The 21,450-nt window shown below is 49.4% G+C and overlaps 1 protein-coding gene across 1 annotated transcript in view; it reads left to right on the top strand.

Annotated features, from left to right (window-relative positions):
* LOC310777833 (polycystin-1-like protein 2) overlaps positions 1–21,450 on the top strand; it is a gene marked incomplete at both ends in the record, with an annotated part of 69,238 nt that overhangs the window by 24,173 nt on the left and 23,615 nt on the right. The window contains 9 exons of the mRNA XM_083638185.1: positions 479–592; positions 1,343–1,457; positions 1,590–1,780; positions 1,870–2,100; positions 17,062–17,163; positions 17,600–17,778; positions 18,282–18,428; positions 20,359–20,558; positions 20,795–21,027. Of these exons, the coding sequence (XP_083494311.1) occupies positions 479–592; positions 1,343–1,457; positions 1,590–1,780; positions 1,870–2,100; positions 17,062–17,163; positions 17,600–17,778; positions 18,282–18,428; positions 20,359–20,558; positions 20,795–21,027 (1,512 nt within the window). The remainder of the gene's footprint in view (positions 1–478; positions 593–1,342; positions 1,458–1,589; positions 1,781–1,869; positions 2,101–17,061; positions 17,164–17,599; positions 17,779–18,281; positions 18,429–20,358; positions 20,559–20,794; positions 21,028–21,450) is intronic.

The raw sequence follows: 21,450 nt of genomic DNA, 5'->3' as shown, positions 1-21,450 counted from the left end.
TTGTAGAATTTTTCTACTGGAAGGTGTACTTAGTTGAGTTGGGATGCCAGTATCTCATCAGGCCTCTCCTTTTCTCACGCCTCCCTTCCACATTAACCGCAACAATGCGGTTAATTGACAACTTTTTGTAACCCTAATCCCAACATCACTCCTCATGCCTAACCACAACCAATCACCCCTCCTCATGCCTATAATCCCCACCTCCTCATGCCTAAACCCAAACCAATCAGAGGCAGAGTAGGGCGGCTTGACCGTTTTGCCAAGAATTGGGAAAATGTCAGGTAGATATTCAGCATGTGTACCAACAATCAGCTCAGGCAAAATATTGGTACATTTCCAATTGTGGCACCTGATAGCTAAAATAGCATGTTAAAATCCTCTGCTAGAACACACAATATTTATGTTAACAAACAATGACTTATATTTGCAAAATTTTTTAGCACAGGTTTAGTTTATTGATATCTTTCCTGGTCCACAGATTCTCTTGCCAAGGCCTGTTGGAGAGCAGGTGAACAGCTCCATCCTGGACCTGAGGAACTACAGCACGATGGCCATCAATGTTCCTTCTCCTGACACTACACTGGTGTTAAAGGTCCAGTGACATTTCTATTTTAAAGACTGGATGTGTTATGAGCACTTGGGCCTAATTTTGAACATTTTATGTTATGCTTTGGTCAATGACACAGTGGGCAGAGCAGAAGCTAACAATCAGTAGTGCTCCAGGTGGGATCATGTCTATGTTCCCCGGGTTCTATGTTCCCCGGGTTCTATATTCCCCGTTTTTCACTAACCCTAAACCTAACCTCCCCCAGACCCTAACCCAAAACCTAACCTCTCCCACCCCCCACGCCTAAACCTAACCTCCCCCAGACCCTAACCCAAAACCTAACCTCTCCCAGGGAACATAGCGGGGAACATAGGACCCTATTTGGGAAAAGCGGGGAACATAGGACCCGGGGAACATAGGACCCGGGGAACATAGGGATGACCCCCTCCAGGTCCTGATTTTGCCGAGTCCCAGGGGCCTTAAATCTCTATCCATCTATCATATATATATATATATATATATATATATATATATATATATATATATATATGAAAACACACTAGCAAGTAAAGTAGCAATGGCTATACCCACGCTATGTAGCAAGCATGCTAACATTAAAGCTAAATTAACTATTTTAATGTTTTGCATTTTTACATTTTTATTGCAGTCTATTCCACTTTTTCATTATTTTATCATTGAATATATATTATCTAGTGATTATTGCCTCTGGTATTCTCATTTTGGGTTTTGCATCGCTGAGAATTTGCCCCAACTATGTCAGTATACCTTTTTAAGATGGAGCCTTCAGAGGATCCTTTACCTTTCAAGCTGTTCCTCGGTCATAAGGAGTATCCCACCGATACAAATTACCTAGCCATGACGCAGATGCCTCATGAGGGAGAAACACAAGGTAACAATTTCCTTACTGATGGAGATGGGATGTTCATATGACTCATTTCAAAATAGATTTTTGATGCAGTCAGTGTGTGTGTGTGTGTGTGTGTGTGTGTGTGTGTGTGTGTGTGTCTGTGTCTTGATACAGAGGAGAGATACACTTGGCTACTGGAGTGCAAGGATTTGAAAGGAAGCACTGGACTACACTATCTTGTGGTGAGACCCATAGTGGGCCCGGGAATAAAATTCATTGTTGCCAATTTATCCATAATCTCCATTGCTTCCCAGTGTAAATACTGGGATGAATCACAATTGGATTGGAGTGATTACGGATGCAGGGTAAGTACAGTAATGAAGTCTCCCAAACTCATCACATGTTTCTCAAACTTTGCTAACATTAAATGCCTGATTTACCACTGTGTTGCAAGGTTGGGGTTCGGACCACGCATTTGGTGACTCAGTGCCTCTGCAACCACCTGACTTTCTTCGGGAGTTCTTTCTTTGTCACTCCTAACCTTGTTGACCCATCACGCACGGCTGAACTGTTTGCAACCTTTGCCAAGAACCCAGTGGTCGTGTGCTTTGTGGGGGCCATTTTTGTGGCTTATCTCTTGGTTCTTGTGTGGGCACGCAGAAAAGACATTCAAGACACAACCAAGGTATGTATGTCTCAAACAGCAGAGCCAAGGCCACTGTCAGCCAACACTGACAAATTCAGTGACATGTCATCCAATTTATAGTCCTTTGCCCTCTCTAAGGTGTGGGACAAATTAGGTGGTTGAGAAGTAGATCAATGTAGGACCATTCAGCTCTTACCACCCTCCCTACGTTTTCACTCAGTTAAATGTATTGTGACATGTCAATTTGTAATAATAATATTCACAGACATGTCTGCACATCAGCAGACAAGTCCAGACATTCAAGTGGGCTTAAGAGAAGGATCTCTTCAAATCCCCAGATTAGCTCGGAAGTAGTGGAGCAATTAGTGCTACACCTCTAGATGCCCTTGAGCAAGGCACTTAATATCCAAATACGAGCTGCTCAATGGCCATCAGTTTTGTGGTTATCTATCGATCCATCTGGATTTCCTCTTCATTGTGTAGTATTCAGTGTTTGGCAAGTTACTGAAAAATTATAATTAGTTGCAGTTGCTAGTTACTTCTCTCAAAAAGTAAGTTAATTACTTTAAAGTTAGTAGTTACTTTTGTAACTAGAAAGTAACTTTTGCAGTCATTTTAAAAGTCTGCTTCAATTATCTTATTAATGCACACATTATTTTAGTGTTGCTGTGGCACATTGTGGGAAAAGATGTAACTGTCAAATGTTTTCTACAGTAACATTGTACCTGCATGGGATACCTGAACATTTGCTTATTGGAGCGGCTTATAGCCTACATAAGGTCATTAGCCTCTGGGGCTTATAGCCTACTCAAGGTCATTAGCCTCCGGGGCTTATAGCCTACTCAAGGTCATTAGCCTCTGGGGGTCTGGCTGTGCATGTGGCACATTTTTGCCGTGCAGGGAGGCAGTGTCTCTCGCCCATTCCATCTGGAGCCGCCCACATGTAGGCCCCTCGCCCACTCTGGAGCCGCCCACATGTAGGCCCCTCGCCCAGTGGGGCCCCACCCGCTGGTGCATTTTTGTCCAGGGAGGGCTATACCAAATATAGGCCTGGATGATGGGGTTGAAATCAATATGATAATCATAAGGATTCTTCTCAATATCAATATCATATGTTTCATGTATGCAAAATCAGTGTTCATCTCATTGAACTGAATGGTGATGTCAAACAAACCTTATATTTTCAAATAATATTCCTGCCATACCTCATTTGATAAGTTTTTAAATAACATTTGCTTGTCATCAATTTAGACAGCAGAAATGTCACTATTAAAATAACTTCATATCATCACGATGATTCCACTGAAAGACAACAAACAATAATAGGCTATTGAATTATCGTCCACTCCAGCCCTAAATCAAGCAAGTAGTAACGGACGTTACTAGCTACTAGAAACGTCTGAAAAAGACAGAGTGTATTTTCTTCCTCTGTCTGTAGCCTGTTGTTTAATGGCGAGCTCAGGGTGATCTGGTCCAAGCTCTTTCACTTGGAGCTTCTCCTGTAAAGTCCGTCTCTCAAACGGCGTCATTTTGAGTGACTTCACAGAATTTTCTTTCTCCATTCTTGCAAAACGTCTTTTGTGTTTTATGGCAGTTGAAAACAAACTTCTTTGCTTCGCGTGCGTGCTGCAGGAAGACAACAAAGCCGTCGGCGTGGGACTGCTAGTGTTTATATATATATATATATATACAGTATACTGCGTCGCTACCCATCTACGTCACTAAGTAGCCTAGCCTACGTCACAACACTCACTCTACCTGACCCCACCTCCACCTGGTCGCTAGATAGGCGCGCCCAGAGCCCTCCCAAATCCCTTTGTTTTTGAGAGTGAACAGCGCATGTGCAACTTACACAGATCCTGATCTGCACTGGTGGAAACCGGAAGTCCCCGGACGGCGTCCGTGGCAATTCGGTGCAAGAAAATATTGACCCAAAAACAGTACACATGTAGATCATTATGAATCTACATATTTATTGCAGATTATATACTCACTATCTAATATTCACCTCGCTCATAAAAATATATATATATATATATATATATATAACGTTTTATTTTCCCCTCCTTCATGTGGGTATAGGTGGGGTGGCACCCTGGCGCCCTCTAGTGGCCGGCCGCCACTGCCCTCGCCCATTCCGTCTGGAGCCGCCCACATGTAGGCCGCTCGCCCACTCTGTCTGGAGCCGCCCACATGTAGGCCCTCGCCCATTCCGTCTAGGGCTGCCCACATGTAGGCCCCTCGCCCACTCAGTCTGGAGCCGCCCACATGTAGGCCCCTCGCCCACTCAGTCTGGAGCCGCCCACATGTAGGCCCCTCACCCACTCTGGAGCCGCCCACATGTACGCCCCTCGCCCACTCAGTCTGAAGCCGCCCACATGTAGGCCCCTCACCCACTCTGTCTGGAGACGCCCACATGTACGCCCCTCGCCCACTCAGTCTGAAGCCGCCCACATGTAGGCCCCTCACCCACTCTGTCTGGAGACGCCCACATCTACGCCCTTCACCCATTCCATCTGGAGCCGCCCACATGTAAAGCCCTCGCCCACTCTGTCTGGAGCCTCCCACATCTAGACTAGGCCCCTCACCCATTCCGTCTGGACCCGCCCACATCTAGGCCCTTCACCCATTCCGTCTGGAGCCGCCCACATGTAGGGCCCTCACCCATTCCATCTGGAGCCGCCCACATCTAGGCCCTTCACCCATTCCATCTGGAGCCGCCCACATGTAGGCCCCTGGTCCACTCAGTCTGAAGCCGCCCACATGTAGGCCCCTTGCCCACTCTGTCTGGAGACGCCAACATGTAGGCCCCTCGTCCACTCTGGAGCCACCCACATGTATGCCCCTCACCCACTCAGTCTGAACCGCCCACATGTAGGCCCCTCACCCATTCCGTCTAGGGCTGCCCACATGTAGGCCCCTCGCCCATTCCGTCTGGAGCCGCCCACATGTAGGCCCCTCGCCCATTCCGTCTGGAGCCGCCCACATGTAGGCCCCTCGCCCACTCTGAAGCCGCCCACATGTACGCCCCTCACCCACTCAGTCTGAAGCCGCCCACATGTAGGCCCCTTGCCCACTCTGTCTGGAGACGCCCACATGTAGGCCCCTCGCCCATTACGTCTGGAGCCACCCACATGTAGGCCCCTCGCCCACTCTGGAGCCGCCCACATCTAGGCCCCTCACCCATTCCGTCTGGAGCCACCCACATCTAGGCCCCTCACCCATTCCGTCTGGAGCCGCCCACATGTAGGCCCCTCGCCCACTCTGTCTGGAGACGCCCACATGTAGGCCCCTCGCCCATTCCGTCTGGAGCCACCCACATGTAGGCGCCTCGCCCACTCTGGAGCCACCCACATCTAGGCCCCTCACACATTCCGTCCGGAGCCGCCCACATCTAGGCCCTTCACCCATTCCATCTGGAGCCACCCACATGTAGGCCCCTCGCTCACTCTGTCTGGAGCCGCCCACATGTAGGCCCCTCACCCATTCTGGAGCCGCCCACATCTAGGCCCCTCACCCATTCCGCCTGGAGCCACCCACATGTAGGCCCCTCGCTCACTGTCTGGAGCCGCCCACATGTCGGCCCCTCCCCCATTCCGTCTGGAGCCGCCCACATGTAGGCCCCTCACCCATTCCGTCTAAAGCCACCCACATCTGGGCCCCTCACCCATTCCATCTGGAGCTGCCCACATGTAGGCCCCTCGCTCACTCTGTCTGGAGCCGCCCACATGTAGGCCCCTCGCCCATTCTGTCTGGAGCAGCCCACATCTAGGCCCCTCGCCCATTCCGTCTGAGGCCGCCCACATGTAGGCCCCTCGCCCATTCCGTCTGGAGCCGCCCACATGTAGGCCCCTCGCCCACTCTGTCTGGAGCCGCCCACATGTAGGCCCCTCGCCCACTCTGGAGCCGCCCACATGTACGCCCCTCGCCCACTCAGTCTGAAGCCGCCCACATGTAGGCCCCTCGCCCACTCTGTCTGGAGACGCCCACATGTAGGCCCCTCGTCCACTCTGGAGCCGCCCACATGTACGCCCCTCGCCCACTCAGTCTGAAGCCGCCCACATGTAGGCCCCTCGCCCACTCTGTCTGGAGACGCCCACATGTAGGCCCCTCGCCCACTCTGGAGCCGCCCACATCTAGGCCCCTCACCCATTCCGTCTGGAGCCGCCCACATCTAGGCCCCTCACCCATTCCATCTGGAGCCACCCACATGTAGGCCCCTCACCCACTCTGGAGCCGCCCACATCTAGGCCCCTCACCCATTCCGTCTGGAGCTGCCCACATCTAGGCCCCTCACCCATTCCGTCTGGAGCCACCCACATGTAGGCCCCTCGCTCACTGTCTGGAGCCGCCCACATGTCGGCCCCTCCCCCATTCTGTCTGGAGCCGCCCACATGTAGGCCCCTCGCTCACTCTGTCTGGAGCCGCCCACATGTAGGCCCCTCGCTCACTCTGTCTGAAGCCGTCCACATGTCGGCCCCTCGCCCATTCCGTCTGGAGCCGCCCACATGTTGGCCCCTTGCCCACTCTGTCTGGAGCCGCCTACATGTAGCCCCCTTGCCCATTCCATCTGGAGCCGCCCACATGTAGGCCCCTCGCCCATGCCATCTGTCTGAGGCAGCCGACATGTAGGCCACTCGCCCATTCCGTCTGGAGCCGCCCACATCTAGGCCCTTCACCCATTCCGTCTGGAGCCGCCCACATGTAGGGCCCTCGCCCATTCCGTCTGTCTGAGGCAGCCGACATGTAGGCCACTCGCCCATTCCGTCTGGAGCCGCCCACATCTAGGCCCTTCACCCATTCCGTCTGGGGCCGCCCACATGTAGGGCCCTCGCCCATTCCGTCTGAGGCTGCTCACATGTAGGCCCCTCGCCCACTCTGTCTGGACCCGCCTACATGTAGGCCCCTTGCCCATTCCATCTGGAGCCGCCCACATGTAGGCCCCTCGCCCATTCCGTCTGTCTGAGGCAGCCGACATGTAGGCCACTCGCCCATTCCGTCTGGAGCCGCCCACATCTAGGCCCTTCACCCATTCCGTCTGGAGCCGCCCACATGTAGGGCCTTCGGCCATTCCGTCTGAGGCCGCTCACATGTAGGCCCCTCGCCCACTCTGTCTGGAGCCTCCCACATCTAGGCCCCTCACCCATTCCGTCTGGAGCCGTCCACATCTAGGCCCTTCACCCATTCCGTCTGGAGCCGCCCACATGTAGGGCCGTCGCCCATTCCGTCTAAGGCCGCCCACATCTGGGCCCTTCACCCATTCCGTCTGGAGCCGCCCACATGTAGGCCCCTAGCTCACTCTGTCTGAAGCCGCCCACATGTCGGCCCCTCGCCCATTCCGTCTGGAGCCGCCCACATGTCGACCCCTCGCCCACTCTGTCTGGAGCTGCCTACATGTAGGCCCCTTGCCCATTCCATCTGGAGCCGCCCACATGTAGGCCACTCGCCCATTCCGTCTGGAGCCGCCCACATCTAGGCCCTTCACCCATTCCGTCTGGGGCCGCCCACATGTAGGGCCCTCGCCCATTCCGTCTGAGGCTGCTCACATGTAGGCCCCTCGCCCACTCTGTCTGGAGCCGCCTACATGTAGTCCCCTTGCCCATTCCATCTGGAGCCGCCCACATGTAGGCCCCTCGACCACTCCGTCTGAAGCCGCCCACATGTAGGCCCCTCGACCACTCTGTCTGGAGCCGCCCACATGTAGGCCCCTCACCCACTCTGTCTGGAGCTGCCTACATGTAGGCCCCTTGCCCATTCCATCTGGAGCCGCCCACATGTAGGCCCCTCACTCACTCTGTCTGGAGCTGCCTACATGTAGGCCCCTCGCTCACTCTGTCTGGAGCCGCCCACATGTAGGCCCCTCGCTCACTCTGTCTGAAGCCGCCCACATGTCGGCCCCTCGCCCATTCCGTCTGGAGCCGCCCACATGTTGGCCCCTTGCCCACTCTGTCTGGAGCCGCCTACATGTAGCCCCCTTGCCCATTCCATCTGGAGCCGCCCACATGTAGGCCCCTCGCCCATGCCATCTGTCTGAGGCAGCCGACATGTAGGCCACTCGCCCATTCCGTCTGGAGCCGCCCACATCTAGGCCCTTCACCCATTCCGTCTGGAGCCGCCCACATGTAGGCCCCTCGCCCATTCCGTCTGTCTGAGGCAGCCGACATGTAGGCCACTCGCCCATTCCGTCTGGAGCCGCCCACATCTAGGCCCTTCACCCATTCCGTCTGGAGCCGCCCACATGTAGGGCCTTCGCCCATTCCGTCTGAGGCCGCTCACATGTAGGCCCCTCGCCCACTCTGTCTGGAGCCTCCCACATCTAGGCCCCTCACCCATTCCGTCTGGAGCCGTCCACATCTAGGCCCTTCACCCATTCCGTCTGGAGCCACCCACATGTAGGCCCCTAGCTCACTCTGTCTGAAGCCGCCCACATGTCGGCCCCTCGCCCATTCCGTCTGGAGCCGCCCACATGTCGACCCCTCGCCCACTCTATCTGGAGCTGCCTACATGTAGGCCCCTTGCCCATTCCATCTGGAGCCGCCCACATGTAGGCCACTCGCCCATTCCGTCTGGAGCCGCCCACATCTAGGCCCTTCACCCATTCCGTCTGGGGCCGCCCACATGTAGGGCCCTCGCCCATTCCGTCTGAGGCTGCTCACATGTAGGCCCCTCGCCCACTCTGTCTGGAGCCGCCTACATGTAGTCCCCTTGCCCATTCCATCTGGAGCCGCCCACATGTAGGCCCCTCGACCACTCCGTCTGAAGCCGCCCACATGTAGGCCCCTCGACCACTATGTCTGGAGCCGCCCACATGTAGGCCCCTCACCCACTCTGTCTGGAGCTGCCTACATGTAGGCCCCTTGCCCATTCCATCTGGAGCCGCCCACATGTAGGCCACTCGCCCATTCCGTCTGGAGCCGCCCACATCTAGGCCCTTCACCCATTCCGTCTGGGGCCGCCCACATATAGGGCCCTCGCCCATTCCGTCTGAGGCTGCTCACATGTAGGCCCCTCGCCCACTCTGTCTGGAGCCGCCTACATGTAGTCCCCTTGCCCATTCCATCTGGAGCCGCCCACATGTAGGCCCCTCGACCACTCCGTCTGAAGCCGCCCACATGTAGGCCCCTCGACCACTCCGTCTGAAGCCGCCCACATGTAGGCCCCTCGCCCACTCCGTCTGAAGCAGCCCACATGTAGGCCCCTCGCCCATTCCGTCTGAAGCAGCCCACATGTAGGCCCCTCGCCCATTCCGTCTGAAGCAGCCCACATGTAGGCCCCTCGCCCACTCCGTCTGAAGCAGCCCACATGTAGGCCCCCCGCCCATTCCGTCTGGAGCCGCCCACATGTAGGCCCCTCGCCCACTCCGTCTGAAGCAGCCCACATGTGAAGAAAAATAGATAACAGAGACAAAAAGGTGCAGTTACGTTACCCATACCCAGTGCAAACTAGAAAAGTGCACTCCATATATACAACAAGAAGCCGGAAGTACATCAGTGTACACACACTAATATCAGCATCACACACCCTAACAACCAAACATTCATCGAATGACAATACGCAAATACATCTATCTTAACCTTATGTAACGTATCCAATCGTTTGAATGACCAACGATCAACCATAGGATTGGGTCGGATCAGACGGCGCTGTCCCAGCACTGCAGAGAGGGGGAGAGAGAGTAGAGGGGGGGGGGGCAGACAGCGCTGTCCCTGGTGACTTTGAAAGAGCGAGAGAACGCGAGAGGAGGGAGAGATAAAGAGGGAGCAGACGGCGCTGTCCTCGATGCTGAAAGCATTAAAAGGGAAAGAAAATTAGAAATAATGTAAGAACTGCCACACTGCCACAAGGCACTTACTTTATTTGTAGATTAAGTCCATGTGCCTATCCCTCTGAACAAAGATGCAGATAACTTTATTCCAGAAGTGATCCTGTGAGCAATCCCAATGCTATACAATGCTGTTTTCATAGTGCGGTGTGCAAAACAAAAATCTAAATTAACTCATTTACTCAGTGTACATTTAAAAGTACACAAGAAGAATATATATTATTAAAATTACTCAAGAGTAAAATTATAGCATTATAAAAAATACTTAAAATGTACAAATCCTCAAAAAAACTACTAAATTAATTACTCGGCAGCTGCATACACATACAATGAATGGGAAGCATGGAAATGCACAGCAAAGTGGACACATACAATAAGACAAATGTAATACAGAGACAGAAATTAGATCTGATCAGATGAAGCTTTATTGATGTATGGGGGAAACTGGGTCTCTGCAGACAAGACAAAATAATAGAATATGAAGAAAAATAGATGCAGAAAGGTGCAGTTACCCATACCCAGTGCAAACTAGAAAAGTGCACTCAATATATACAACAAGAAGCCGGAAGTACATCAGTGTACACACACTAATATTAGCATCATCACACACCCTAACAACCAAACATTCATTGAATGACAATACGCAAATACATCTATATTAACCTTATGTAACGTATCCAATTGTTTGAATGACCAAAGATCAACCATATAGCCAGGATTGGGATCAGACGGCGCTGTCCCAGCACTGAGAGGGAGAGGGGGAGAGAGAGTAGAGGGAGGGGGGGCAGACTGCGCGAGGAGGGAGAGATAAAGAGAGAGCAGACGGCGCTGTCCCCGATGCTGAAAGCGTTAAAAGGGAAAGACAATTAGCTGTAAGAACTGCCACAAGGCGCTTACTTTATTTGTAGATGAAGTCCATGCGCCTATCCCTCTGAACAAAGATGCAGAAAACTTTATTGTAGAAGTCTTCCTTGTCAGGTGTAGTCCTCAATTTCACCAGTCTCTCCTTTCCTATGGAAATCAGATGAGTAAAGTCTGTCATGTCCCATCCTATACGGCTGTAAAAGTCTTACGTTTTAATGCTGAAAGGTCCTCTCCACAGATGCGGTTGTGACAGGTATCGTTAAGGCCAGCTTTAGTGTTGTGGCCGCGGGTACAGTCTCATGTAGGTCAGAAACCTAAGCAACATCATTTGTGATCCCACAGAACAGAACGCACGCTAATTCTTTGTTCAAGGCAGTATATGACGCGCGCACACAGCATAGGCCGATGATGTACATTGCCTTGTTATGGACAACACGCAAAACCAGATATTTAGGCTTTGTTTGTGATAATTATATTGAATTTCATCCAATTCGATTGCAATAAACGATGCAGCCAGCGTGTATGTCACTTTCTACCTTTATAACCCCCTTTCACCCACACTATCGCTGGTGGAGAACAGTAGAGGCCGAGGGAAGCAGACGGCAAGGTCAGGTGTTGGCTTTCCATTTGCGACCACGGTCTTTTCCCCCTCAAAAGTAAATGTTGTAAATTGTTTTAAGTAGGCAACCATATCCATGTTGGTAGGCGAAATAAATGCAGAAATAGCTAGCGAAAATGACTCACATCCGCTCACAGCCGGCTGCAAGTGCAGAGGTCAGAGGACGGCGAGCGAGATGGGTGTGGGAGTCCAAATTAATTTAATGCAAGAAATCGCCGTACCTGTTGAGAAAAGCGCAGTGCCTCATGCTTGACACTGACAGACAGTGGAACTCTGGGAGAACAACAATCTCAACAAATTAAAGTTAAACAATAAATAATAATAAATAATACATAAATGAATGAATGAATTAATAAAAAATATCTAACTAACTTTATATTTAATTTTTTCCCTTAGCCTAGGTGAGGCACTGCCTACCCTCCCTCCCCTGACCCACACATGCTTGGCACATATGGAAATAAATGCAGAAGTGATTCTGTGAGCAATCCCAATGCTAGGCTATACAATGCTGTTTTCATAGTGCGGTGTGCAAAAGAAAAATCTAAATAAACGCATTTACTCAGTGTACATTTAAAAGTGCGCAAGTAGAATATTGTAACGTATCGCTGATACGCCAAGGAACGGAGAGTTGTAGTTGGTACAGGGTCTTTATTCACAGGCTCCTTTAGCTCCTAGCAGCTAGCTTCACACCGCTAGCTCTACACCAGGGGTGCCCACACTTTTTCATCTTGGGAGCTACTTTTAAAATGACGAAGAACAGTGGAAACAGTGGAAAAACAGTGGAAAAACAGTGGAAACAGTGGAAAAACAGTAAAAAAAAAAAAAAAAAAAAAAAAAAAAAAAATTTCTTCTTCCCCAATGCCACGCGATCGACCACACTACCTTCGCGATCGACCGGTCGATCGCGATCGACGTATTGGGCACCCCTGCTCTACACACAGCAACCGTCTCAGCTCGCTCCATAGCTAGACTGACATCCGGCCCACGGCCGCTGGTCCTATATACCCCGGCCGTTTCCCCTAGGAACACACCCACACACATTAGTTCCTAGGTGCAATCTAGACACTTCTATTGCACATCACATTACAGGTAATACCTGGATTACCTGGAACGCTACATACTCCTCACCCAACATTAGTCAACGCCCACGTTGACACCCACAACCCACACATATCCCCCTGTACCAAAACACAACACCCCACAACATTTTCCATTACCACATCAATTTCCCCACCTAGTCTCTTATTTTTCAGCACACTTCTTAATTTTCGTTCCACCACCACCATTTGCATTTCTTTTCATTTCTTCCCTCTTTTCCCATTCCTTTAAATTCAACCCACATTTCCGTTCACATTCCCATTCCAATAGCCCTTCTCTTTAACACCACTTAATTTTGCATTCACTCCCACCATCATTTAGTGACTTCCCATTAGCACCCTTTTCCCCAACATTTTCACTTAACACAAGCCCCAACATTTACATTCCCTCTTTTCTCTTTACACACATTTCAATTCACCAATAACTCCCACATTTACCTTATTTCATTTTCCCTCTTTTCTTTACACTCATCTTCAATTTAACTCAACCCCATCATTTACCTTATTTTCTTTTTTTCTTCCCATTCATTTAAACCACCATCATTTCCATCCCCCCTTTCAAAGCTTCTGTCCCACCTGAAGCACATTACAGTCAACACAACGAAGGCAGTAGTCCCGCACATCCTCCTCGTGTTTGCCCCAGTAGTAAAGTTCACGAACCCGGCGGAGTGTCACTTCAGGCCCGAAATGACCCTTCCAGCCGCAGCCCCCGTGAGTCCCCCGTAGCACCAACCCCCGCAGGTAGCTGGGTACAACCCACTGGTTCCCGCTCTTCCTGTGCCACTTTCTCTCTAAAACCCCATCTCCACCCAGTTGCAGGTCCGAAAACATGTTCCACAGTCCCTTCGTGGCACCAGAACACAGGTGAATCTCCTCCACAGGGGGCCGGCGTCCAGCCGCTACCCACCCGTACACCGGACCGATCTCCGCGTCCTCCATCTGTCTGTGTTTCCACTCCTCCTCGTCGACATCCATGATGGCGTCTATGTCCTCGTCTGTCAGGTCCACCTCTTGCACTCGCTCGTCCTCCCGTCCCGCTCCCCCAGGGGGCGGCGTGTTGAGGACAGCAGGGCGAACACCATCGGCGTCGATCTCCACCTCGGCTTTCTGCAGTGCAGCCGTGGGGGCTGTGTAGCGGCTTGGTTGGGCCGTCTCCTCCGGCCTTGACCCCTCTCGCTCCCCCGGGGACACGAGTGCCGCTCCCCCGACTGTAACAGCTCTGCAGATGATGTCGCTCACTTCCCTCTGGCTGTTCAAAACGATCCCCGCTCTCCTGATGGTCTCGTCGCTGATGATGATGTCCCCCTCTACCGGCTGGTATGCAGAGCAGCTAGCCTGGGCCGGCTCAACAGTCACTCTCCTGCCCAGAACAATCGGCTCTGTACTGCCCCGTTGCTCCGCTGCTTGTAGCTCAGGCTGCTCCACTGCTCCGCTACTCCGCGGCTCCTCTGCCTGTTGCTCCGGCTGCTCCCCCGGCTGTGTGTCTCTTCCAGCACCCACACCCTTAGTGCAGTCTCTGGCTAAATGTTCAGGCGACTGGCAAGTCCAACAAAGCCTCACCTGTCCGCCGCCTGCACGTCTCTCCTCTCTCGCTGTCTTCCAGTCCCCAACAGCTTCTCGACACTCTCTAGCTAGATGTCCGATCGCTCCGCATGCCCAGCAGGCTCCCTGCTGTCCATGTCGTTGTCCCGCATACCCGGTCCGTCTCCCGGGACCGCCTCGGCACCACCTCGCCACGTGGCCCGGTTCTCCACAGCTCCAACACAGTCTATTTTGTGGCTCCCCCGGCCGTTCTCCACACTGCATTACCTCCGCGCTCATCAAATCCACCCGCTGCATGACTTCCCGCAGCGTCCGCATCACCTCTACTGCCCAGGCAGGAGTCTCTTCCACCAGCCGTCTGACTTCTTTCAACACACGGGCTTCCATGCCCGCCAGCATCGAGCTGATCTCCGTCGTCAGCTCCTCTTTTCTCCCGTTCGCCGACAGGCATTCTTCTAAGCGCACCATCACACGTGGCGCTCGTAGCAGCTAGCTCACACAGCTAGCTTGCTACCGCTAGGTCGCTCGAGCCTTTGATCTCCAACTTTTCCTCCGCCGTTCCTCCTCACTCTCTCCCCTCTCGACCGAATCAGAGGCGCTACCGCTTCACTTGCTGACACCAATGTAACGTATCGCTGATACGCCAAGGAACGGAGAGTTGTAGTTGGTACAGGGTCTTTATTCACAGGCTCCTTTAGCTCCTAGCAGCTAGCTTCACACTGCTAGCTCTACACACAGCAACCGTCTCAGCTCGCTCCATAGCTAGACTGACATCCGGCCCACGGCCGCTGGTCCTATATACCCCGTTTCCCCTAGGAACACACCCACACACATTAGTTCCTAGGTGCAATCTAGACACTTCTATTGCACATCACATTACAGGTAATACCTGGATTACCTGGAACGCTACAATATTGTGACGATTCAGGTATTCGTCCAGGAACCGGGAGACTTATAGTTGGTACAGGCTTTTATTCACGGCTCACACTCATAGCTTCCAGCTCTTAGCCACACTCGGCTACGCTCCTAGCTTCACATACGTCCACTCATCTTCCCCACATATTCAGACTGACCTCATGCCCAGACAGGAAGTGCCACTTACACCCCGTTCCCCCCAGGAACAACCCCCCACATCAGTTCCTAGCTAAACACCGAATCACCCCATTACATGTCAAAACCCCGGGTCGCTACAATATCTATTATTAAAATTACTCAAGAGTAAAATTATAGCATTATAAAAAATACTTAAAATGTACAAATCCTCAAAAAAACTACTAAATTAATTACTCTGCAGCTGCATACACATGATACAATGAATGGAAAGCATGGAAGTGCATGGCAAAGTGGACACGTACTACAACGTACACGTAATACAGAGACAGAAATTAGATCAGATCAGATGAAGCTTTATTGATGTATGGGGGAAACTGGGTCTCTGCAGACAAGACAAAATAATAGAATATGAAGAAAAATAGATAGCCTAACACATGAAAGCAGCAGTATTCAAACTGTCGCAGTTAACATGAGCCACTGCCTCAGACACTCACACAGAGTAGCTATGTATGCCTTTAGTCTAGAGCTAAATTTGTAAACGCGCAGAAACAGCATTCATCTTATCATTACCAAGACTGGCAGCGGGATGGATATATATATATATATATATATATTAAGCAATATAGCATGAGAGCCAGTGTGTTGTGGCAAATATATCCCGCTGATGCGGCCTCGTGGGATAACAGCTGAGCAGCGGGATATATGCCACAACACACGCAGCTCGAGTAAAATATAAAACGGTTTCCAAGTATGATAATATAATAATAATAATAATACTATAAGTCCGACTGGCATGGCATTCTGATAGAGTCAGTTGAAACACTACTGTAAGGCGGGACCTCTAGCAAGAAGATAGACGTGCGGGTGATTTGATTGGATCGTTCTGGAGACTGAAGTTGACATTGGCCAATCCTGGCGCTTGCTGAGAAGCTGAGAGCTTTCTGCAAAGCCCGACACCAACTAACGTTACGTCTTATTTAGAAATGCGGGGTTAACAGCCTTTTTTTTGCAAAGAAGACATTAGCCCGCGTCTATTCTTGTACAAAACATAATTTTCTGCGAAGTATTAGTAAAGTTATAAGCGAAGATCGATTCACAAGGATCTGACAGCTGTCTCCGCCATTTTTTTTTCTACATTGTCATTTGAGGTAACCAAAGCCTTTTAGTAAGAGAGTTGCGTCTCATAACCCATGGCCATAACCCATGGGTTACGGTATTTATACCATGGCTGTGAACCAATCAGATTGCTTGATTTGAGAGAGCCGTTTTATAAATATATATACGGTATATATATATATATATATATATATATATATATATATAGATATATATATATATATATATTTATTTATTTATTTATGTATTTCAATCATGAGAGAGAGGGTAGAGTTAACAAGCAAGCTTTATTCAAGTATGGCATGGCGATAAGATCTATGGCATGAAAAGTATGGCAACTAATTCTGAGGCATGGCAGCATGGCGACTAGTTCTTTGGCATAATGACTCCGTGGTAAGATGCCTCTCTTCTTGAGGTGAGAGAGGGCATCTGCTCGGACTAAAATAGAGAATCCCCCCCCGTTGGGGATTCTTCAGGAGTCAAGACATTGGTGGTGGACTGGGGAGGTGGGTGGGGCAAAACACAGCTTTCAGAGAATGGGATGCGATCAGCTCAGGTACAGCGACCAGAAGATCAGGGAAAGAGGACGATGACACGCTGAGCATGGCTATAAATACTGCCACGTCATAGCCTCGGCATTGACGACATTATCGGCATCATATAGTTTACCCAGGCTACATGCTGCCCTCAAGTGTTGTAGATGAATGTCTTATACAGCTTGTGTGTGGCCTGGGAAAGGATTTCCTATTATGTCGAAGTTATGCCGAAGATCAGAAGATGTGAGCTTTATCTCTAGAAAAAATAGTTTTGGGTAGGTTTTCATGGGAGGAAAATGTTTTTATGCCAGTCCACCCCCACATCTCTCAGTGAGATTTGTCTTGTTCCAGGTGAAGGTGATGGTGCTGGAGGACAACAACCCCATGGATGAATACCGCTACATGTTGTGTATCAGCACCGGGCATCGGCGAGGGGCCTCCACCTCCTCTCAGGTCAAATAAGCCTCCCTATAGCAATCAGGATTATACAAAACAAAATGGGAGGTCACCCCTTTTTGCTGTTCTTAAATCACCCCTTGAATAAGTTACTTTTGTGTACTTTCCCTTTGTGTACTGTTTCCTCTTTACTTTCAAATACATTTAGTTTTGTTTGAATGGCATTGCTTTCATCTACACAAAACGAACAGTATGTTCCAGAGTTCAACATGTTTGATGGTCAGTTTTTTTAATTGGCAGTGGGTGTCATTTAGATTTAGAAAACCCTTGTTATGAGCAGCCTTTGTCGGCATCCTCATGGATACCTTGAACCCCTACTTTTGGAGCCCTTTGTGTTCATTGTTTGCCAAATTTAGTTGTTAGCCAGCCCAAATAAGAAGCATCGCTTTAATTTCAGGTCCGTTGAATGTGATACTGTACTGCTTTGTTCTAGGTGATAATAACTCTGCTGGGTACAGAGGGACACAGTGAACCACACCACCTGACAGATCCAGTAAAGTGTGTGTTTGAGAGAGGTGCGGTGGACGTGTTCCTGTTGAACACACCCTTCTCCCTGGGAGAGCTGCTGAGCGTCAGGCTGTGGCACAACAGCTCAGGGGGATATCCTGCCTGGTAGGTTTAGTTAGAGCCACTGAAAATGGAAAATGACTTTTCAAATGTATGTTTTGTGATTTGTTCCTGATCAGAAACATTTTCAATCATGACATTTATTTTAACTGAATCTGCATGGATTATAACAAACATTGTGATGTACTGTACTCTGTGTATCTTGGCTACCAATCAATCTCTTTTTTGCATAAACTGGTTCACCTGAAAGGCGGGCACTTAGTTTCCAGTACTACCCAGTCAATTTCTTTTTTATTGAGTTAATAAGAGAAGAATCGTCACTTTCCTTGACCCTAAAGGTGAACATTGCTCATACTCCTTTTGAAAAGAGAAAGTTGGATTTGCATTTGTCATTTCATGTGTCTTTGCAACAGAGTCACAAATTTAAAAAAAAAGTTGAGTGCAGAGGGCGAGAGTGAGCCACACTATACAGTAAACAATGGTGCCATTTGGCAGAATGCAATTTGTGATTTGACAGTTGTTTTTAACTAAATTGAGTTTTCTCTTAGGTATCTGAACAAGGTCATGGTGCAGGATTTACAGACTGAGCAGAAATGGCAGTTTCTTTGTAACTCCTGGCTTGCCATTGATATTGGTGACTGTACCCTCGATCAAACTTTCCCTGTTGCAACAGAAGTGGATTTGAAGAAGTTCAGGTAAGATAAATTACAAAATTACTGTACAGAAATTACACGGGCACATATCGCACGCACACACACACACACACACACACACACACACACACACACACACACACACACACACACACACACACACACACACACACCTGTGATTTGTCTCAGGACAATAAAAGATCAATGTTAGAGAAAATTACTGGACCAAACGGTGGCTTTCTGAGTTTTCTGAATCTTTAACCTAGTCTTTAACCTGGTTAAAGGGATATGCCAACATTTTGAGAGTTTAGGCCATTTGTCATATAATTGCCGATATTAAAACTAGAATGTAGATGCCTTCATCTTCATTCTGCGTGCACTACAAACAGAGCTCTCACTGCTACTTAGCTTAGCGATACAATGGCGGTCTATGGAACAGCTGCCTACCCTGTTCAGTCGCCCATTCCAAGAGCGCCATGTACATGTTGTGACTCGTGTACTCACCACGCGATGAAATAATCATCCAAAGTTACGTGAAACGGTCACGAGATCTAACAAAGAGTAACCGAACTAACAGAGTATAACCAAAGTTACTTCCTCGTTTGCCATAAGGGGGCAATAGTTAAAGAAGATATGTTTATTTGAATGTTTGTTTGCTCTGAACATTTCACGGTTGCCTACTTGTCTCTATGAGACCTCTGAGACAGACAACCCTTCTCAAAGTAATGAATGACCTGAATTGTAACAGCAGACAATAACTCTTTTGGACCTTTGTAGCATCACTGAGTTGAATCAGATCCCACCGGTCACATTTGAACCTACGTTGTTCTAATAGGGAATCGTTCATCTCATCTTCCTCAGCATATCGCATGTAGGGTCCCTCATGCCCCAGTTCCTTTTATCCCACTGGATGCTCCCACTTGCTGACATCTGTCATAAGTGGTCTCTTTCCATTGCCATGTAGATGATACCATTATACCTCCTGTTAAAAAAAAACATGGTGGCCCAACTCAGTTAACACTACTACACCCGGTGCGCACACTGAATAGGCATTTTAAAAGTTAACGTCGAGCCCTGCTTCCAAGGTGAATCTTCAGCATAATCTTCTAGTGTGTGGGGTTGCGTTTGAACAGACGCGATTGTGTGTGTGTCCCAAGATTGAAATGTTAAAAAATCGGCTCTCTCTGTCCTGTAGTGTGTGGGCTCTCAAGAATTTTATAATCTTCAAGGATTTGAAAATCCTGTAGTGTGGGGTAGGCATAACACTCCTAAGAATTATGTAAAGTTTACACACAAAATTGATTTTGTGGCACAAAATGCATTTCAATCATGAGAGACCAGAGGGTAAGGTTAATCAGCAAGCTTTATTAAAGTATGGCATGGCGATAGGATTCATGGCCTGAAGCGGTATGGCATTAATTCTGATGGCGTGGCAGCATGGCAACTGATTCTTTGGCGTAGTGACTCCGAGGCAGGATGCCTCTCTTCTTGAGGCGGGAGGGCATCTGCTCGGAGAACCCCCCCCCCGTAGGGGATTCTTCGGGAGTCAATACATTGGTGGTGGACTGGGGAGGTGGGTGGGGTGAAATGCGGCTTCCAGAGAAGGAATTAGATCAGCTTAGTGCAGCGCTAGAGGACAGGGAACAAGGACCGTGGTGCGCCCGGCGTGGCTATAAATACTGCCACGTCATGGCCTCGGCACTGATGACATTAACGCCGTCACCTAGGCAAGTGCGTCACTACTGCACTGACGACATTAACGACGTCACGCTGGGATTACTGCACTTGTCGTCACGCTAGGATTACATGTGATGCTGAGGTCGCTATGTCTCTAGATTACGTGTGGCGTGAGGCAGCGTGACTGGTCTTCATCTTGAAACTAGGTCGAGACCATCATTTTTGGATTGTAAAATCTAGGCTATACCACTACCCCCCAGTTCACCTGTTGCTTTTTTGTGTGATCATTTTACAGTAATGTGTTCTTCATGAAAACAACCAAGGATTTCAGTGACGGACACCTGTGGTTCTCTGTGATTAGTCGACCGCCCAGCAGCACCTTCACCTGTGTCCAGAGAGTGTCCTGCTGCTTCTCCCTGCTGCTCTGCACCATGCTGACCAGCATCATGTTCTATGGCATCCCCACAGACCCGTCTGAGCAGACTATGGACCTGGGTACAGCACAGCACAGCATTGTAGCACAGCACCGTGCTTTAAAGCAAAAACAGCCAAGTGCTATAATACATGACCATACTTTATCAATTATGATCCAAGATTTTCCTAATGTCAGGATGGTGGTGACTTTTCTGTGACTGAAAATTACATAAGATTTGCTGATTTGTGGTTGTGGATGGTAATAGCATTAAAAAAAAAAAAAAGTGCGTTTCACTCACTGTCTTTTTGATCTTTAGGTCACTTTGAGTTTACCTGGCAGCAGTTCATGGTTGGGGTTCAGAGTTCACTCATTATGTTTCCAGTGAATGTCCTCATTGTGAGTATCTTCAGAAACACTCGTCCTCGAGAGATGTCTTGTTTTAAAGCCAAAGCGGATGCGGAGCAGGAGAAAACTTCTCAAACACCTTGCTCACAGACCGCCGTCTCCAACACGGATGTTGGTGGCATCACTTTAGACACTGTCATCAAGGTAAAGATAACCTGCACCTTCACACTTCTGTTGTAAGGAAGCTATGTGCTAGGTGGCTATTTACATGTACAGTTCTCAACGGGCCTGAAAATTCAACCCCGTCCCGACCCGGCCCTAGTAAGTTGAAGCCCGAGCCCAGCCCGACCTGACGGGTCCTGTCAGGCTCGGGCTGAAACTGGGAACTTTCTTCATTGTGAGCACTTTTACACCTTTTTATTTTATTTACAATAAGGCCCCAAAGGAGGCATAATTTGCAATATGTACATATCACAATTGAACATATAATAATAATAATAATGTCAGCCAATTTCATAGTGTCCACAACTATTTATTTGTGAAACTAGTATAATTCATTGAACTTATAAGTAGTAGAATAAGAGCATGAACAAATCATTGATTTTACACACGACTTCCTAAGAATAG

Source organism: Poromitra crassiceps (genome assembly GCF_964638095.1).
Source record: "Poromitra crassiceps genome assembly, chromosome: 6".
Lineage (NCBI taxonomy): Eukaryota > Metazoa > Chordata > Actinopteri > Beryciformes > Melamphaidae > Poromitra > Poromitra crassiceps.
The sequence above is the reverse complement of the archived record's forward strand: the minus strand, read 5'-3'. Positions and strand labels throughout refer to the sequence as shown.